The 18,098-nt window shown below is 36.9% G+C and overlaps 1 protein-coding gene across 2 annotated transcripts in view; it reads right to left on the bottom strand.

The window, feature by feature from the left end:
• Positions 1–18,098, bottom strand: part of ALMS1 (ALMS1 centrosome and basal body associated protein) — a 227,426-nt gene that overhangs the window by 111,194 nt on the left and 98,134 nt on the right. For both annotated transcript variants that reach the window (XM_047854528.1, XM_047854529.1), the window contains one exon: positions 11,106–12,943. In XM_047854528.1, the coding sequence (XP_047710484.1) occupies positions 11,106–12,943 (1,838 nt within the window). The remainder of the gene's footprint in view (positions 1–11,105; positions 12,944–18,098) is intronic.

The following is an 18,098-nucleotide window of genomic DNA, read 5'->3' as shown; positions in this document are numbered from 1 at the left end:
TCAACAAAACCCAAATCGTTTAACCCCCAGAAAGAGCAATTAAGTAAAAAAAGAGGAAACTAAAATTATCAATATCAGACATAAAAAAGTTAATATCACTACAGATTGAGAAATTGAAAGGGTAAGATACTATGAAAATAACTCATGTCAACAAATTTTGACAAGTTAAAATAGAAAAAATTACTTAAAAAATTTTTAAAACTAAAGCAAATTTACATAGTCATATCTATTAAATAAATTGAATCTATAATAAAAACTCCAGGCCATGATGGATTCACTGGTGAATTCTGCCCAATACCTAAGAAAGAAAGAATACCAATCTTAGACAAACTCTTTCAAAGTATCCTAATATATTTATGAGGTCAGCCCAATGCTCATACCAAAAGATATTACAAGAAAAGAAAATTATAGGTAAATATCTCCATAGATATTTTACATAGATGTAAAAATAAAATGTTAGGTAGCAATTAAGGATAATATATAAATTAAGGGTGAATATGGTAATCTCTATAACATGTACTGTAATGAAGTCTGACTCCATTTTTGATGTTTCACTACTGACTTCTTTTTAAGCATCACCTATGGCCCTACATCTGAACAGGCTGATAAGAAAGCCTGAATGTGAGTACCTCCTTCTTTGGCACCAACAGAAAATGTAAACCTCCCATACACAGAACCCATTCCCAGTTCTACTTCCTAGCCACTATAAGCCCATCCACTCATTCTGCCCAAGATGGCCTGGACCTGTTTGTGCCCACCCAGCTCTCCCCAGGAGTCCCTATGTGAACAATAAACTTCCTCTCAAATCCTCTTGGTGTGAAAAATGTAATAACCCTACATATCTAAACCAAATTTGGGGTGGGATCCATCCCATTTATCAAAAATATATGTATATAAAAATGCCAATAAGGAAAATAAGACAGAGTAATAAAAGATGCATGATCAATACAAAGGATGGCAGGAAAGAAGGGACAAAAACCAGATGACACAAATAGAAAACAAAATGTAATATGGTAGATTTAATTCAAACAACACCAATCTGACACGTACTCTTTCAGAAAATGATGAAAAAGTGAATATTTCCCAATTTTTCTTTTTTTGGAAGCCACCATAGCTCTGTAATCAAAAAGATTATAGACCCCTAGGGGTGCCTGGGTGGCTCAGCTGATTAAGCCTCTTGACTCTTGATTTCTGCTCCAGCCATGATGTCATGGTTCGTGAGGTCAAACCCCGCATCTGGCTCCATGCTGTCAGTGTGGAACCTGCTTGGGATTCTCTCTCTCCCTCTTTTTCCCTCCCCCACTCATGTCCTCTCTCTGTCTCTCTCAAATAAACAAACAAAAAAAATTAAAGACCAATGTTAGCAAATTGTATTCAGTAATAAATATAAAAAAGTTTATATTTATCCCAATAATGTAAGATAAAATTTAACATTCAAAATCTAATCAATGTAATTCACATCAATGAAAACAGGAGAATACACATATGATCACCTCCATAAAGCATTAAAAGCATTTGACAAAATTCAATTCCCACTCATAATAAAAACTCATAGCAAACTAACAACAAAAGAGGATATCCTTAATCTGATAAAGATCATCTATTAAAAATTTACAGGTAATATCACACTTGATGAAAAACTAAATCCACAAGATGTCTGCTCTTACTACTTCTACTTGATATTATACTGAATGTCCTAGCCAGTGTATTAGGTAAGAAAAAGAAACAAAGCCACGAAGACTGGAAAGAAAGGAGTAAAAGTGCTCTGTCTGCTCCCTGACAATGTGATTTTCTATGAAGAATAAACATCATACCTGGGGTTACTCATTAAATTTAAACAAGACAGTCCCTAAATCTTAGGAGAGTTACTGAACATAAAACAGAGGACAACAGATATGCCTCAATTTAAACAATGGAACTATTAGTTTATCTAAATACTCTATGGTCATAGTACCTATTGCCCTAAATTATCCCATAGGAAGCTCTGGCCCATAAGTAAGAAATTAAAATTAAAATTAAAATTAAAATTAAAATTAATCTGTTGACATTTGTAAGCCGGCTTAACAACAGTATTTCTATTATACACGCAACAAATAATTAGAAAATAAAAATTTTCAAATACCATATATAATGGCATCAAAAAAACGTAAAATATTTAGGAATAAATTTAACAAAAGATGTGCAAGGCCTACACACTGAAAATTACATGTTACTGAGAGACATTAATAAGCAGAAAAAAATGTTCATGCATGGGAATACTTGGTATTATTAAGATATCAATCATTCACAAAATGATCTATAGATTCAATGCAATACCAAACAAAATCCCAAGAAGCATTTTTAGAGAAATCAGTAAGGTTATTCTAAAATTTATATTGAAATGCAAAGGACTTAAGATAACAATAATGTTGAAAATTTTTCTTAAAAAGTTACAGGACAACTTGATTTTAAGACTTACTATAAATCAAGACATCATGGTATTGGTATAAAAACAGATAAATTAAAGGAATAGAGTAAGAACTCAAAAATAAACCCACACATAGGAGGCCAACTGATTTCTGACAAAGATGCCAACTAAATTCAATAAGGAAATAATCAAGATTTCAGAAATGGTGCTGTAATATCTAAGAAAATGATCCTCAAATTGCATATATTACAGACTTAAAACATAAAGTTAAAACTATATTTCTAGATGAAAACATAGGAGAAAATTTTCAACACATTGGGTTAGGCAATATTTTCTTAGGGAAGACATGAAAAGTACTAACCTTAAATGAAAAACTAACAATTTTTGTAAAAAATAACACTTTCTCTTCTTCAAAAGGTACCAGTAAGAAAACAAAAATCAGTATGGAAACCAATTTGACAATAAACTTCATATATTGAAAAAAAAAACAAAACAAAAATCAAACCACAGTCTGTGAAAAAAGTACGTGTAATACACAGATAATTTGTATCTGAAATATATAAAAAAAACTTTCATAATAATGAGACAAACAATCAAATAAACGAATGGGACCACAGACACTTCATAAAGACATCCAAATATCAAGGAAACACAGAAAAGATGGTTAGCGTCGTAAGTCATCAGTGAAACACAAATTAAAGCCACAATAACATACTCTTTCACATCCACATTTAGAATGGCTTGTAACAAAAACAACTTGAAATATCAAGTGTTGGTAAAGATGTGGAGTAATTCGAACTTGCATATACTTTGATGGGAATGAAGAAATGGTACATTTGGTTCCGGTGCTGGGTAACCATAACAGACCCAGTCTCTCTCAACTGTATACATAAAACCTAGAGAGTCTACACAGAGCACCTATCAGAAGACTGAAAAATAACAGAAGTAGGCAAATTGGTGAAGATGATCAACATTCGAAGCACTATCAAAATGGTGTAAGTCTGGGGCACCTGGGTGGTTCAGTCAGTTAACTGTCTGACTTCAGCTCAGGTCATGACCTAACAGTTCTTGAGTTTGAGCTCCACATCGGCCTGTCTGCTGTCAGCACTGAGCAGGCTTCGGATCCTCTATTTCCCTCTTTCTTTCTCTGCCCCTCCCTCATTCACTCTTGCTTGCTTTCTCAAAAATAAATAAACATTAAAAAAAATTTTAATGGTGATATCAGTTTACCATTCTTTCCTTTGTCATCCACTGGGGTCTGAACTCAAAATAGCTTGAAACCTGGAGGTGGGCCCTAGCACAGACAAAAACCTCCAGAAGCCCTCTAGTCAGGACAGAGGAGCGGGAACTGAAATAGCATGAAAATCTTTTTTCTGTGTCTTCTAGTAAGCTCAAACACTCAAGTAATCTCATGGTGGCAGTAGTACAGCAGTAACAAGGGCTAGGAAGAGCTTAAAATTCTGAGGGAGGAAAAATTTTCTCTTCCAATATAGGAGGTTTGGTTTCAAGAGTGTGGGACAAACCTCTGTTGATCTTTCCCCTCTGTACTGAGCCACCTGAAACGGACACAAAGTAGTCACAGGATGTATACAGAAGAGAAGGGGTAAATTAAGTTCCAGCTTTCTGTCCTGGGACTCAAGAAAGGAGAGTTCAGGGGCGCCTGGGTGGCGCAGTCGGTTAAGCGTCCGACTTCAGCCAGGTCACGATCTCGCGGTCCAGTCCGTGAGTTCGAGCCCCGCATCAGGCTCTGGGCTGATGGCTCAGAGCCTGGAGCCTGTTTCCGATTCTGTGTCTCCCTCTCTCTCTGCCCCTCCCCCGTTCATGCTCTGTCTCTCTCTGTCCCAAAAATAAACAAAAACGTTGAAAAAAAAAAAAGATTATAAAAAAAAAAAAAAAAGAAAGGAGAGCTCAAGGGGTAACTGTAGAAAGAAAATCAACTCCTTAACATATGTTTATAATCTCCTGGGCCTATCCCTGAGCCATGCGTGTGTGGATCTGAACCTAAAGAGCATACCTAAACTTTGAGAACAGAAGTATGGGATAGCCTACTACCCAAGTTCGGACTGGCCACTGGGTACACACACATGCAGGTCAAATGTGGATAGCAGTGCAAAAGCTCTGAAAGTTGAACTCACACGGAACTATAACCCACAGAAGGCTGGTTATAATTTGTAACCTGAATGCAAATGGGTTGATTGCCTGCTAAAACAAAAATATCGAAAATTTCTATAGGATTTAAATGAGACTAGTTATCTCACAATATTATGAAATACAATCCACAATTACTCAGCATATGAAGATCCAGAAAAATCTAAACTCATGTGGGAAAAGAAAATCAACAGACACCAATGCTGGGATGAAAGACGTGTTAAAATTATCTGACAAAAACTTTAAGGAAGCTATTATAAAATCCCGCAACATGTAAGAGTGGATACCCTCAAAAGTAATGATAAGACAAGGTCTCAGCAAATAAAGAGAAGAAACAGCAGAAAAAAATTTTAATGTTTATTTTTAAGAGAGAATGAGTTGAGAAGGGGCAGAGAGAGGGAGATAGAGAATCCCAAGCAGGCTCTGCCCAACGTGGGGCTCGACCTCACAAACTGTGAGATCATGACCTGAGCCGAAATCAAGAACTGGATGCTTAACTGACCGAGCCACCCAGGCACCCCGAAATGGCAGATATTTTAAAACTAAAAAATGATACAAGTGAAATAAAATACTCACTGGATGAGCTCAATGGCAGAATGGAAATGTCAGAGGAAAGACTTAGTGAACTCCAAGACAGAAAAATAGAAATTATTCAATCTGAACAAGAGAGGGGGAAAAAAAAGATTGGAAAAAAAAAATCAACAGAGCTTCAGGGACTTGTAAGATAATACCAAAAACATTTGTGTCATCAGAGATGTAGAAAGAGAAGAGAAAGAATGTGGTACAGAAAAAATACTTGAATAAATAAGGGCTAAAACTGCCTCAATATGATGAAAGATAAAAACCATTAGCACAGCAAACTCCAAACAGGATAGTCCAAAGAAATCCATGCCTACAAACATCATGACCAACTGATTCAAAGCAAAACAAAAAAAGGAAAGCAACCAGGGAAAAATAACACATTGCTTCAAATGTACAGGAGAATAATGATTCCAAAACTGTAGAGTTCTCATCAGAAACCATGGAATTTAGAAAGAAGCAAAATATTTTTAAAGTACTGAAAGAAAAGGACTGTCACCCCAATTGCATAAGCCATAAAAAAAAAAAAATCAGTAAACTGGACTTCATTGAAATTAAAAACCTTTGTTCTGTGAAAGACTCAATACATTAAGTAGATGAAAAGATAAGTCACATACTACAAGAAGGTATTTGCCAGCAACATATCCAGCAAAGGTTGTATATCCAAAACATACTCAGAACTCACAAAATTTAACAGTAAGAAAATAAAACCCTATTATAAAATCATTTTCACCAATAAGGATGGTAAAAAAAAAAAATCACATGAAGTGAAGAAAAGCCATTAGGGAAATACAAATGAAAACTATATTGAAGTATCCCTGTACAACTATAAAAATGGCTAAAGTATATGGACACTACAAAATGCTGACAAAGACACAGAGTAACTGGAACATGTATTATTGCTAGTGAAAATGCAAAGATAAACAGTTCTTGCACAGTTAACCACACAAATACACCACATGACTCAGCAATCCCACTCCTGAATATTTACCCTACAGAAACAAACACTGACACACAAATGTTTACAGCAGCTCTAACTGTAATCACACCCCAAAGTTGAAACAACACAAATATCCTTCAAAGAATGAATGCATGGATTAACAAACTGTGGTAATCTGTACAAAAGAATTGTCATATAAAGGAATAATAAAATATTACTGTTTTTAATAAAGCAATAAAAAGTAAAACATCTGCTTCATAAAAAAAGATGGATGAATCTTAAATGTGCTTCTCAAAGTAAAAGAAACTAAACCCAGAGGCTGCTACATATCTTATTATTTCATTTATAGGACACTCTAGAAAGGCTAAGAAAAGGACAAAGCAGGAATTACCAGGGGTCACAGGAGGAATTGTCTCTAAGGAGATGACATGCAGAAATTTTTGGATAGAAATGCTTTGTATGAAACTGTGATGGTAGATTTATCACAAATGATAGAATTGTACACCACAAAAAGTTTTGCACTATGTAAATTATTAAAAATTAACCAAAATCAACCAAGGGCAAAGATGGAATGCAGGATGTGACAAATGAAACTAACTGTATTATAAATGAATCATGTACTGACACACAGTGTATAGAAAAGAAAAAAAAAAGAACACGACCTAAGAAATGTCAGCAGTGTTTTGACTGGATACCATAACGCTAAATTCAAAAGAAAGGTAGGTATATATAAACACTGTACTCAAGTAGGAGAATTTGTTTTTCACCTGGGAATTCTGAAACTATCTAATTTATATACTAGGGTAAATATATTGCAGATAATGAGAGCCAGGTTTATTACTACTGAAGAAAGAAGTTAAAAACAAGGGTAAAAGTTTATAATCAACCCTGTGGTTCAAGATTAGTTGAAGGTATCAACACTGACCTGTGGTTTAAAAAATATTTACATATACAAATATACACAAACACATACACATTAACAGAGATGAGAATAAGCAGAGAAGTAGGTATATGCATGAGTTAATATACATACATATAATCCTGAGCTTTATTAACTGCTAGAAGCACTGACATCCTAGTAACAATGAGCTAACCTGGTGCTATACCTTTGTTTCTAAGTACTATTCTCCATTGTTGAAAGAAGGGTACTGAAGTCCCTTACTAATATATTGTTATCTATTTCTCCCTTCAGGTATGTTTAGTATTTGCTTAATACACTTAGATGCTCCAATGTTGGTTGTGTACATATTTACAACTGTTTATCATCTTGTTACATCACCTGACCCCTTTATTGGTATATAATGGCCTTCCCTGTCTCCTATTACTGGTTTTGGCTTAAAGCCTATTTTGTCTAATAGGAGTATAGCTCCTATATTGAATCCATACTGATATACATGAATAACTAAAGGAATAAATAAATGAGGGAGGAACAACAGCTCTTGCTTGCAGAAAAATTCCAATTAATACATGTAGAAGGAATGAAAGTATAAAAACTCCATCCGAATACCAGAGTGGTAAGTGCTACAAGCAAGATCCAGTGATGAAGCCTAAAATTAGTGATCAAAGTTTTAAGCAGAAACAAGATATTTGCATAGTCTACCAGTTTCTACCCAAATATCTAGTATTTAAAAAGGAAAAACAGTAACTGTACAGTGAAGAACCTTGGTAGACATCACTTCAGCCAAGTGATCAAGGTTAACCTCACCAGTAATGCGTATCAACTTAATGTGCTCCCCAATGAAATGCACTGAAAATGCATAACCTCAACCTAGTCTTGAGACATCAGAGAAAACTAAATCAAAACTTTCTCCACTAAGTGAAATTAGTCAGAGAAAGACAAAAATCATCTGACTTCACTCATATGAGGACTTTAAGAGACAAAAAAGATGAACATAAGGGAAGGGAAACAAAAATAATATAAAAACAGGGAAGGGGCAAAACAGAAGAGACTCATAAATATGGAGAACAAACAGGGTTGCTGGAGGGGTTGTGGGAGGGGGGATGGGCTAAATGGGTAAGGGGCATTAAGGAATCTACTGAAATCATTGCTTCACTATATACTAATTTGGATGTAAATTTTAAAAAACAAAAAATAAAGTTAAATAAAAAAAACAAAAAAACTTTCTCCAAAATAACCAATTCTCTTAAAGTGTCAAGATCATAAAAAAACAAGGACTTGGGGCGCCTGGGTGGCGCAGTCGGTTAAGCGTCCGACTTCAGCCAGGTCACGATCTTGCGGTCCGTGAGTTCGAGCCCCGCGTCAGGCTCTGGGCTGATGGCTCAGAGCCTGGAGCCTGTTTCCGATTCTGTGTCTCCCTCTCTCTCTGCCCCTCCCCCATTCATGCTCTGTCTCTCTCTGTCCCAAAAATAAATAAACGTTGAAAAAAAAAAACAAAAAAACAAAAAAACAAGGACTGACACAGATTATTGAAAATAAAGGAGACAGGACCACTAAAATGTAAGGTGGCATCTTGGGTTGGATCTGAAGCAAAAAATGTTCATGTGCATAAAAATGAGATGAAATCCAAATCACTCTACATTTTAGTTATAATTTTATATGAAGGATAATTTCTTAGTTTTGGTATATGTTTTATGGTTATGATGTTACGGTAAGATGTTAACACAGGGGAACATTTGGTAAAGGACATACTGGTAACCTCCAAGATATTTCTCAATGATCTCTGCCTCTTGGTAATTCATACCCTTGTGTATCTCTAGCCGTTGAGGGTGAGCTGGAAATACTGATTCACTTCTACTGAACAGAATATAGCACAAATGGTGAGATTCCCTTACAAGGTTAGGTTACAAAGACTAAGACTTTTGCCCTGGGCATCCTCTCTTGTTCTCTCACATGCTCACTCAGAGGGAAGTTTAGCTGTCATATTTGAGCTGCCTTATGGAAGGAAGGGAGTGATGTCTCTAGCCAATAGTCATGTGAACAAGCCTGGAAGTACATCGTCTCAGTCAAGTCTTGAAATGGGACCAGAGCTGCAGACAATACCTTGTTTGCAACCCCATAAGAGACCCTGAGACGAAAGCACCCAGCTAAGCCTCACCTAAATTTCTGACCCACAGAAAACCATACTAACATTGGGATAATATTTATTATTTTAAGCTGCTACATTTCAGGGTAATAGGTTACACATCAAAAAATAATTAATACAAGAACTCTACCACTTTTGTAACTCTTTAAATTTAAAATCTCAAAATAAAAAGCTTTAAAAATACTTAATACATATATGCTTACACATTTTATATACACACACGTATACAGATGAGTATGTATGTGTATATATGTAGTTTGAATTATTATGAACTTTGGAGTCAGACAAACCTAGATTAGAATGCCATTTCTAACACTTAATAATAGACATGTGATCCTGGGCAAAACGTCTAATTTCTCTAAGTATTAGGTTTTTTTTTTTTTAATTTTTTTAATGTTTATTTATTATTAAGAGACACAGCGTGAACAGGGGAGGGGCAGAGAGCGAGAGAGACATAGAATCGGAAGCAGGCTCCAGGCTCTGAGCTGTCAGCACAGAGCCCAACACATCCTTGAACTCACAAACTGTGAGATCATGACCTGAGCCAATGTCGGACACTTAACCGACTGAGCCACCCAGGACCAACCCCCCCAATATTAGGTTTTTAAAATATATAAATTGAGGTAATAATATCTACCTCTGATGATTATATTAAGGTTAAAATGATACCTACATCTACTATACCAGATGGCATTTAGTACATTTTGAACAAATGGCATTATTATTTAGTGCATATTTATAATCATCTACTATTTTCTTCTCATTCCAGGAATTCAACTCTAATTCAGTATTATAATACTGAAAGCAGAGACTGACCCTGTTTTTTAGGCCCAATCCAATTCTAAATCACCAACTTTTAGAGCTACAAGGGACCTTTTAGCTTTCCAATTCTTTCCTTCCACCATCAATCCCATAGGAGTGCCAAAGATATTAAATGACTTGTCCAAGAGAATACCTTGAAAGAAGAGCTGAAAGCAGGACTCAAGATCAGAGAGACACTACCATGCAGTGAACAAGCACTTGCTTTAATTAAAAAGACCACACTAGAATGCCCACTCTCTTGCTTATAAACAGCATTATCTCACATAAATAAAAGTACACAGTAGCAATATCAGTGTCTCAGTTTCCCAGAGGGTAAATAAGGATACCACCACTCACCTCATAGGGTTATTACAATCATTAAATGAGATAACATATAAGTCCCTCATGGCCATTACTACCACATGTGGATGCTGAATAAATATTATTTCCCTTCCTTCTTTCCAAGCCCAGGGTTCTTCACTATGATGTGCTGCCTTCTCAACTATGTGGTAGAACATGAAACACAAAGGGTAATTCCATTCAAAATGTAAAAGTGAATGAATGATAGTCTTAAATTAGGCTAAATAATATAAATCTAAGGCATTTAGCCCTGAACTCAGTTTCCTTTCCTATAATAGACTCTAAGGTGGAACATCACAATAGAGAGCACATTACATTGATACGCATTACCAGTGATGTTAGCCTTGATAACTGGCAAAAATGATGTCTGCCAGGATTCTCTACTGGAAAGTTACTTTCTAATTGTAAATACTAAATATTTGAGGAGAACCATGAAATGGAAACTAAAAGAAGGGAGAGAGAGAGCACACACAAGCAAGTGAGTAAGCTCATGTACATATCCCAAAGTCTGGTCTTCAGCACACTTCCAATACAATAATTAGTAAAGTGTACCATGGATGATCAAAGACTTTTCTCAGAGTAATTCAAAGTTTTGAAATACTTGATGTCAAGTCTCGTCAAAAGCCCTCTGAAATTATAAATACATTACTTTCAAGTGTTTTCTCTTACTTAGGCATTTATGCCTTGGAATACCTAGATTAGTCAGATACAACCTCCCCTAAGAGAAATCATACTGCCTTTCCCCCAAGAACTTGCATTTGCTTAAGTATTTAAAACCCTTTATCACAAATTCCATCAGCTTGCTTGTCATCACAATGAGACTCACCGATCTGCAGATACTGGAATCCCTTCTGGACTGGAATATCCTTCCAAATCTGAAATGTTCACTTGTGTCTGCCTTGAGGTTACTATCTGGCTATTCTGAAAAGGTATGGTTTTCAAGTCCTGAGAAATAGTATTACTATCTGGAAGAGGAGACTGTACAACTTGGAAGTCCGGTGAAGATTTAAGTCCTAGAAAACCTAAAGATTCTTGATTCTGTGCTACAGGTTTACTGGCCGATAATTTGGAGGTTGGTTCCAATGATCTTGAAGATATAGTCTGTAGGTCAGAGTTAAACTCACTATTCATCCTTGTTTTAGAAGCAGGATCCAATGAATGCAATCTTTTATCTAAGGTTCCACTATCCACCTTGGAAGGAGTCTTGGGATAAAGAGTTATACGAACACAAGAAAGTGCTTTTCTATTTGAGGGTGGAGTAGATGCAGATGATACTAATGTACATTGATTTGGGACTGGTTGGGAGACCACAGAATCGAACTTGGCTTCAACATTTATCATATTAGAAATGTATGACTTAAACTTATGTTGATTATTCTTTTCTACTACATAATCCTGACCTTGAGGAAAGGGGGAATGGTATTTTCCCATGTGATCTACATCTGGGGCTTTGCTTTGTTCAAAGAGCTGACGTTGTTCAAGAAAAATGGAAGAAGGAAGGTCTGAAGCTATATAATCCTGACCTTGAGGAAAGGGAGATTGGTTTTCTCTCATCTGATGATCTAAATGTGGGGCTTTGCTTTGTTCAAAGAGTTCTCGTTTTTCAAGAAAAATGCGACAAGGAAGGTTCGGAGCTACATAATCCTGATGTTGAGGAGGGGGAGAATGGTATTTTCTCACATGGTGATCTGTGTGTGGGGCTTTGCTTTGTTCAAAGAGCTCTTGTCGTTCAAGTAAAACGTGCGAAGAAAGATCTGGAGTTATAGCTACAGTCTTCTCTTTTACTCCTAGTGTGGAACTTGGTCTGCTCACGCTAATGAGAGTATGGTTATCAGAAAAATGAACTTCCTTGACACTGCTATACTTTGCACTGGTACTGGGCTCAGAATCACTGCCTTTAAAATCTGATCTTTCTAAGAGTTTTTCGTCTTGCTGAGAATGTTCAATAGATAATTTTTGACTCTGCCTACTACTTTCTGCTAAAATAGTCACAGCGGTATCTGGCGAATGACTAACAATTTTAAATGATGAAGGGGAAGAGGTTTTCTGTTCTAGATCTCTGGGAGGATTTTGCTCTTCAGTGAAATGAGAATTAAATACCCCCACAGATGCTCCAGTACACTGGCTACCTTCAGTAACACCAACCTTAAGAACAGAGGAATCTGAAAAGCATTTAGAGTGTCGGTGAGATGCAAAAGTGATGGAAGTAGTAAACTTTTTCATGGGTTCTGAGGGAAGCATATGTGATGAAGAATGACAATCCATTTCTTCGGGTGGCACAGGTTCTACTAATTCTGATAGCCAAGGGTCTATCTTTTCATGGAAAGGCATTCGAAGACCCTGGCTAATTCTGAAGTCATCAGCTGTAAAGTTCTGAAAGGGGGAAGGACTTCGTAACTGCAAGGAATTCCAAACTTTGAAATGGGGGTTACTCTGGTCTAATGATTTGGAAAGGTTGATGTGTCTGGTTTTCCATGATGATGGACTCCGCTGTCCTCTGATAACGTCTGAGGGGTCAGCAGGTCTGAAAACATAAGGGTGGCTATCCAATTGTGGTTGTTTGGCAGTTAGAGTCCTGAAACATCCTTTTTCATGGCTCTCAATAATGATGTGACCACATACAGCTTCTGGGTTGCATCTTATTCCCTGTGGACTCGGCAAACCCTGGAAGATATAAACAAATTCTTACTTGAAATAGTCCAAATAGTTAGTGTTATATAAAAATAAGTTATATATCCAGGCTAAGACGGACCACAAAGTTCCTGTTGATCTTTACAATAAAACAAGAATACAACAAAAAAAGACAGTTAACTATAGAATAAAATAGCTCATGATAATTAGGACGACACAGTTAATTTCTTCTAAAAAATGTTTCACTAAAGTAACAAATATAAAACCCTCAATTGTCCCCCAGTATTCTCACCATTTTTCTTTTAGTAACAGAAGCCCCTTACCCTAACCATGTGCTGGTCACATGGCCACAAAACTGGAGACCTTTCCACTTTCCTTTGTAGCTAGGTGAGACCATATGACTAGGTTTAGGCCAATAGGAGATGAGCAAAAGTAGTAAGTATAACTTCTGCTTCCTGTCTTTAGAAAACCAAATTCTTGGGGCTCCTGGGTAGCTCAGTCAGTTAAGCATCTGACCTCGGCTCAGGGCATGAGCTTGTGGTCCGTAAATTTGACCCCAGCATTGGGCTCTGTGCTGACAGCTTTGGAGAGTGCTTTGGATTCTGTGTCTCCCTCTCTTTCTGCCCCTCCCCTGCTTGCTCTCTCTCTCTCTCTCTCTTAAAAATAAAATTAAAAAAAAAAAAAAAAAAAGAAAAGCAAATTCTTGACCTCCATGTTCCCTTACTACCACCATCACTACCATCACCATTTACTCTTGCCACCTAAAAATGATAGTATCTAAAACAATCAGAAGCCATGTGTAAAAATGGCTCAGCTGCCCAAGCCAGTCTGGGTCTTTGAATAACTTCAAAGAGCAGAGCTCCTTTCCTGTCCTAGACTATCATATAAAGGAAAAATACAATTCTATCTTATTTGACCATTGTATTTTTGGGTCTCTTCACTACAGATGCTTCTTACCAAAAAGAATAAGGAAAGGAATATTCCTAAGAAACGGAAAAGAACTAGTACTTCTTCCTAGGCTACACGATCAGAATCTAAAGCTACCATAAATATAAAATTTGAGATTTCTGTGCTTTACCTATAAAATCATTACTTAGAATCCTATTTGATGATAACAGCCACATTTGATTTCAAATAAAAATACCTTAAATTATGCTGCCACTTTTTTTTTTATGTTTATTTATTTTGAGAGAAAGGGAAAGAGACCAGGGAGGGGCAGAGAGAAAAATCACAAGCAAGCTCCATGCTGTCAGCAGAGAGCCCGACGTGAGACTCAATCTCATGAACCGTGAGATCATGACATGAGCTGAAATGGAAGAGTAGGACACAACTGACTGAGCGCCCAGGCACCTCTGCTGCCACTTCTGATGTAATGGAGTAGTTGTACTTTTCCCTATTCCATTTGATAAGCATAACTAAAAGTCCTAGACATTATATATAAAACAAACTTAAGAATAACCTGAAAGATACAGGGGTGCCTGGGTGGCTTAGTTGATTAAGCGTCTTACTTTGGCCCATGATCTCGCGGTTCATGGGTTTGAGCCCGGCATCAGGCTCTGTGCTGACAGCTCAGAGCTTGAAGCCTACTTCGGATTCTGTGTCTCCCTCTCTCTCTGCCTCTCTCCTGCTTGTGCTCTGTTCCACACACTCTCTCTCTCAAAAATAAACAAACATTAAAAAAAAAAAAAAAAAGAAGAATCTGAAAGATGTAGAGAAGACAGGGATCTTGGGACCTAAGGAATGACATGGTAATGCAATCCCTGGATTTACTTTTTATATCATATATTCCAGATGTGGGAGCTGAAGAAGCCAGCAACATAGGAGCAAAGGGCATAGAAAAAGGCTCTAATAAAAACCCACTATCATTAGCTAAAAAAAAAACAGTAAAGGGGGGCGCCTGGGTGGCTCATTCAGTTAAGCATCTGACTTCGGCTCAGGTCATGATCTCCCGGTTTGAGTTCAGGCCCTGCGTCGGACTCTGTGCTGACAGCTCAGAACCTGGAAACTGCTTCGGATTCTGTGTCTCCCTCTCTCTCTACCCCTGCTCTGCTCACACTCTGTCTCTGTCTCTCAAAAAGTGAATAAACATTAGGGGGAAAAAAAACAAAACAGTAAAGGTGAAGTCTAGCAAGACAGAAAACTTTTAGGCCATAACTGCTCTATTCCAGCCAATCACCACAGAAAAAAAGACTGCCTCTGTGACACCAGCAAAAGCCAAGTGAGGAGCCTAAACATCTACTCTTGCTAAGCAATTACAAGTCACCCCAACATCCAAGCCAAGGTACAGAGATGACCAAGCAGGAGCCCAGGAATTATTTTTACCCTAACATCTGGTAATGAGTTACCACTTCCTGTGGTATCAGTCCCTGTGGAGACCACACAGGGAGACTGTACTTTCCCATTCCAGCAATGACATGCCCCTCTCTCCCCCATCTTTAGGCTGGAAGAAAATTTTGCAAATCCCATAACCAATGAAAGACTTGTATCTAAAATGTATAAAGACATCTCAACTCTCAACAGCTTACCAAAAAACAAAAACAAAACAGACAACTCAATTAGAAAAATAGGCAAAAACCAAACTTTTCAATGAATAGAAAAGAGATGGGAAAACAGGGGCACAGTAACAGGTCCAACACCATTAAGAAAATGCAAATTAAAATTATGATTCTTTTACATCTACTGAGATGATCATATGGTTTTTATCCTTTTGCATGTTAATGTGATGAATCACATTGATTGATTTGCAAATATGGAGCCAGCCTCATATCCCAGGAATAAATCCCACTTGATCATGGTGACTTTTTAATGTATTGTTAGATTCAGGCTGCTAATATTTTGTTGAAGATTTTTGCATCTATGTTAATCAGAGATACTGGCCTACAGTATTCTTTTTTCATAATGTCTTTAAATGATTTGGTATCAAAGTAATGCTGGCATCGTAGAATGAATCTGGAAGTTGCCTTCCACTTCTATTTTTTTGGAACAATTTGAGAATAGGTTATTAACTCTTCTTTAAATGTTTAAATGTTTGGTAGAATGCTACCTGTGAAGCCATCTGGTCCTGGGCTTTTGTTGAGAGTTTATTACTGATTCAATTTCATTACTACTAATTGGTCTGTTCAAATTTTCTTCTTTTTCTGGATTCAGTTTTGAAAGGGGGTATGTTTCTAAGGAATTTATCCATTTCTTCCACGTTGTCCAATTTGTTGGCATATAGTTTTTAATAATATTCTTGTAATCCTTTGTATTTCTGCGGTGTTGGTTGTTATTTTCCCTCCTTCATTTCTAATTTTATTTGAGTCCTCTCTCTCTTCTTTTCTTGATAAGTCTCACTAAAGGTTTATCAATTTTGTTAATTTTTTGACAGCTCCTGGTTTCACTGATCACTTCTGGTTTTTTACCCCCTTTTTTTTGTTTTTTATTTTTTTTAATGTTCATTTATCTTTGAGAGAGAGCAGGAGAGACAGAGCACTGGTGGGGGAGGGGCAGAAAGAAGAACAGATGCAGAATAAGCAGGCTCCAGGCTCTGTGCTCCAGGCTCTGTACTCCGTGCTCTGAGCTGTCAGCACACAACCTGACGCGAGGCTCGAACTCATGAACCGTGAGATCATGACCTGAGCCAAAGTCGGATGCTTAACCGACTGAGCCACCCAGGCACCCCACATTTACTCCTACTCTAATTGTTACTTCCTTCCTTCCTCTGGCTCTGGACTTTGTTCTTTTTCTAGATCTTTAGGTGTAAGGTTAGGTTATTTGAGATTTTTCTTGCTTCTGGAAGTATGCTTATATTGCTATAATCTTCCCTCTGAGAACTGTTTTTGCTATATCCCAAAGGTTTTGGTCCACTGTGTTTTCACTTTCATTTGTCTCCATGTATTTTTTTTATTTCTTCTTTGACTTCTTGGTTGACCCGTTCATTGTTTAGTACCATCATATTAACAAGAGAAAGAGTAAAACCAGTATGAGCATCTCAATAAATTCACACACAAAAAATTGATAAAGTACAACATCCATTCACGATAAAAACTCTTAAAAAGGCAGGTTTAGAGAGAACATACCTCAAAAAAAAAAAAAAGCCACAGCTATACCATCATACTCAATGGTGAAAAACAGAGCTTCTCCCCTAAGTTCAGGAACAAGATAAGGATATCCACTCTCACCAGTGCAACCTAGTACGTAAGTCCTAGCCACAATAAATCATACAAGGAAATAAAAGGCTTCTAACTGATAAGGAAAAAGTAAAACCTCCACTATTTGCAGATGACATAATATCCTAAAGACTCCACAAAACAACTACTAGAACTGAAAAATGAATTCAGTAAAGTCACAGGACACAGAATTAATATACAGAAATCTGTTCCATTTCTACATGCTAATAATGAAGTAGCAGAAAGAGATATTAAGAAAACAATCCTATTTATAATTGTACAAAAATTAATAAAATTCCTAGGATTAACCTTAACCAAGGAGGTGTAATTAAGACCTGAATTCTTTTTATTTTTTTATTGTCAGGGCTTCAAGAGTAAATTCCCGTGATTTATCACTTACATAGAACACCCAGTGCTCATCCCAACAAGTACCCTCCTCAATGGCCATCACCCATTTTCTCCACCCCCATCAACCCTCAGTTTGTTCTCTGTATTTAAGAGTCTTTTATGGTTTGCCTCCCTCTCTGCTTGTATCATATTTTTCCTTCCCTTCCTCTATGATCATCTGTTAAGTTTCTCAAATTCTACAGGAGTGAAATCATGTATCTTTCTGACTGACTTATTTTGTTTAGCATGATACCCTCCACTTCCATCCATGTTGTTGCAAATGGTAAGATTTCATTCTTTTTCATCACTGAGTAGTATTCCATTGTGTGTGTGTGTGTGTGTGTGTGTGTGTGTGTGTGTGTGTGTGTATGCCAGATCATCTTAATCCATTCATTAGTTGATGGACATTTGGGCTCTTTCCATAATTTGAATATTGCTGATAGCGCTGCTGTAAACATTGGTGTGCATGCCCTTTTGAATCAGCACTCCTGCATACTCTGCTGGGTCATAGGATAATTCTATTCGTAATTTTTTGAAGAACCTCCAAACTGTCTTCCAGAGTGGCAGCACCAGTTTCCATTCCCACTAACAGTGCAAAAGTGCTTCCCTTTCCCTACATCCTTGCCAACATCTGTGGTTTCCTCAGTTGTTAA

Source organism: Prionailurus viverrinus, chromosome A3, assembly GCF_022837055.1.
Source record: "Prionailurus viverrinus isolate Anna chromosome A3, UM_Priviv_1.0, whole genome shotgun sequence".
Lineage (NCBI taxonomy): Eukaryota > Metazoa > Chordata > Mammalia > Carnivora > Felidae > Prionailurus > Prionailurus viverrinus.
Note: the sequence above shows the minus strand (reverse complement) of the source record. Positions and strands in the feature narration are given on the sequence as shown.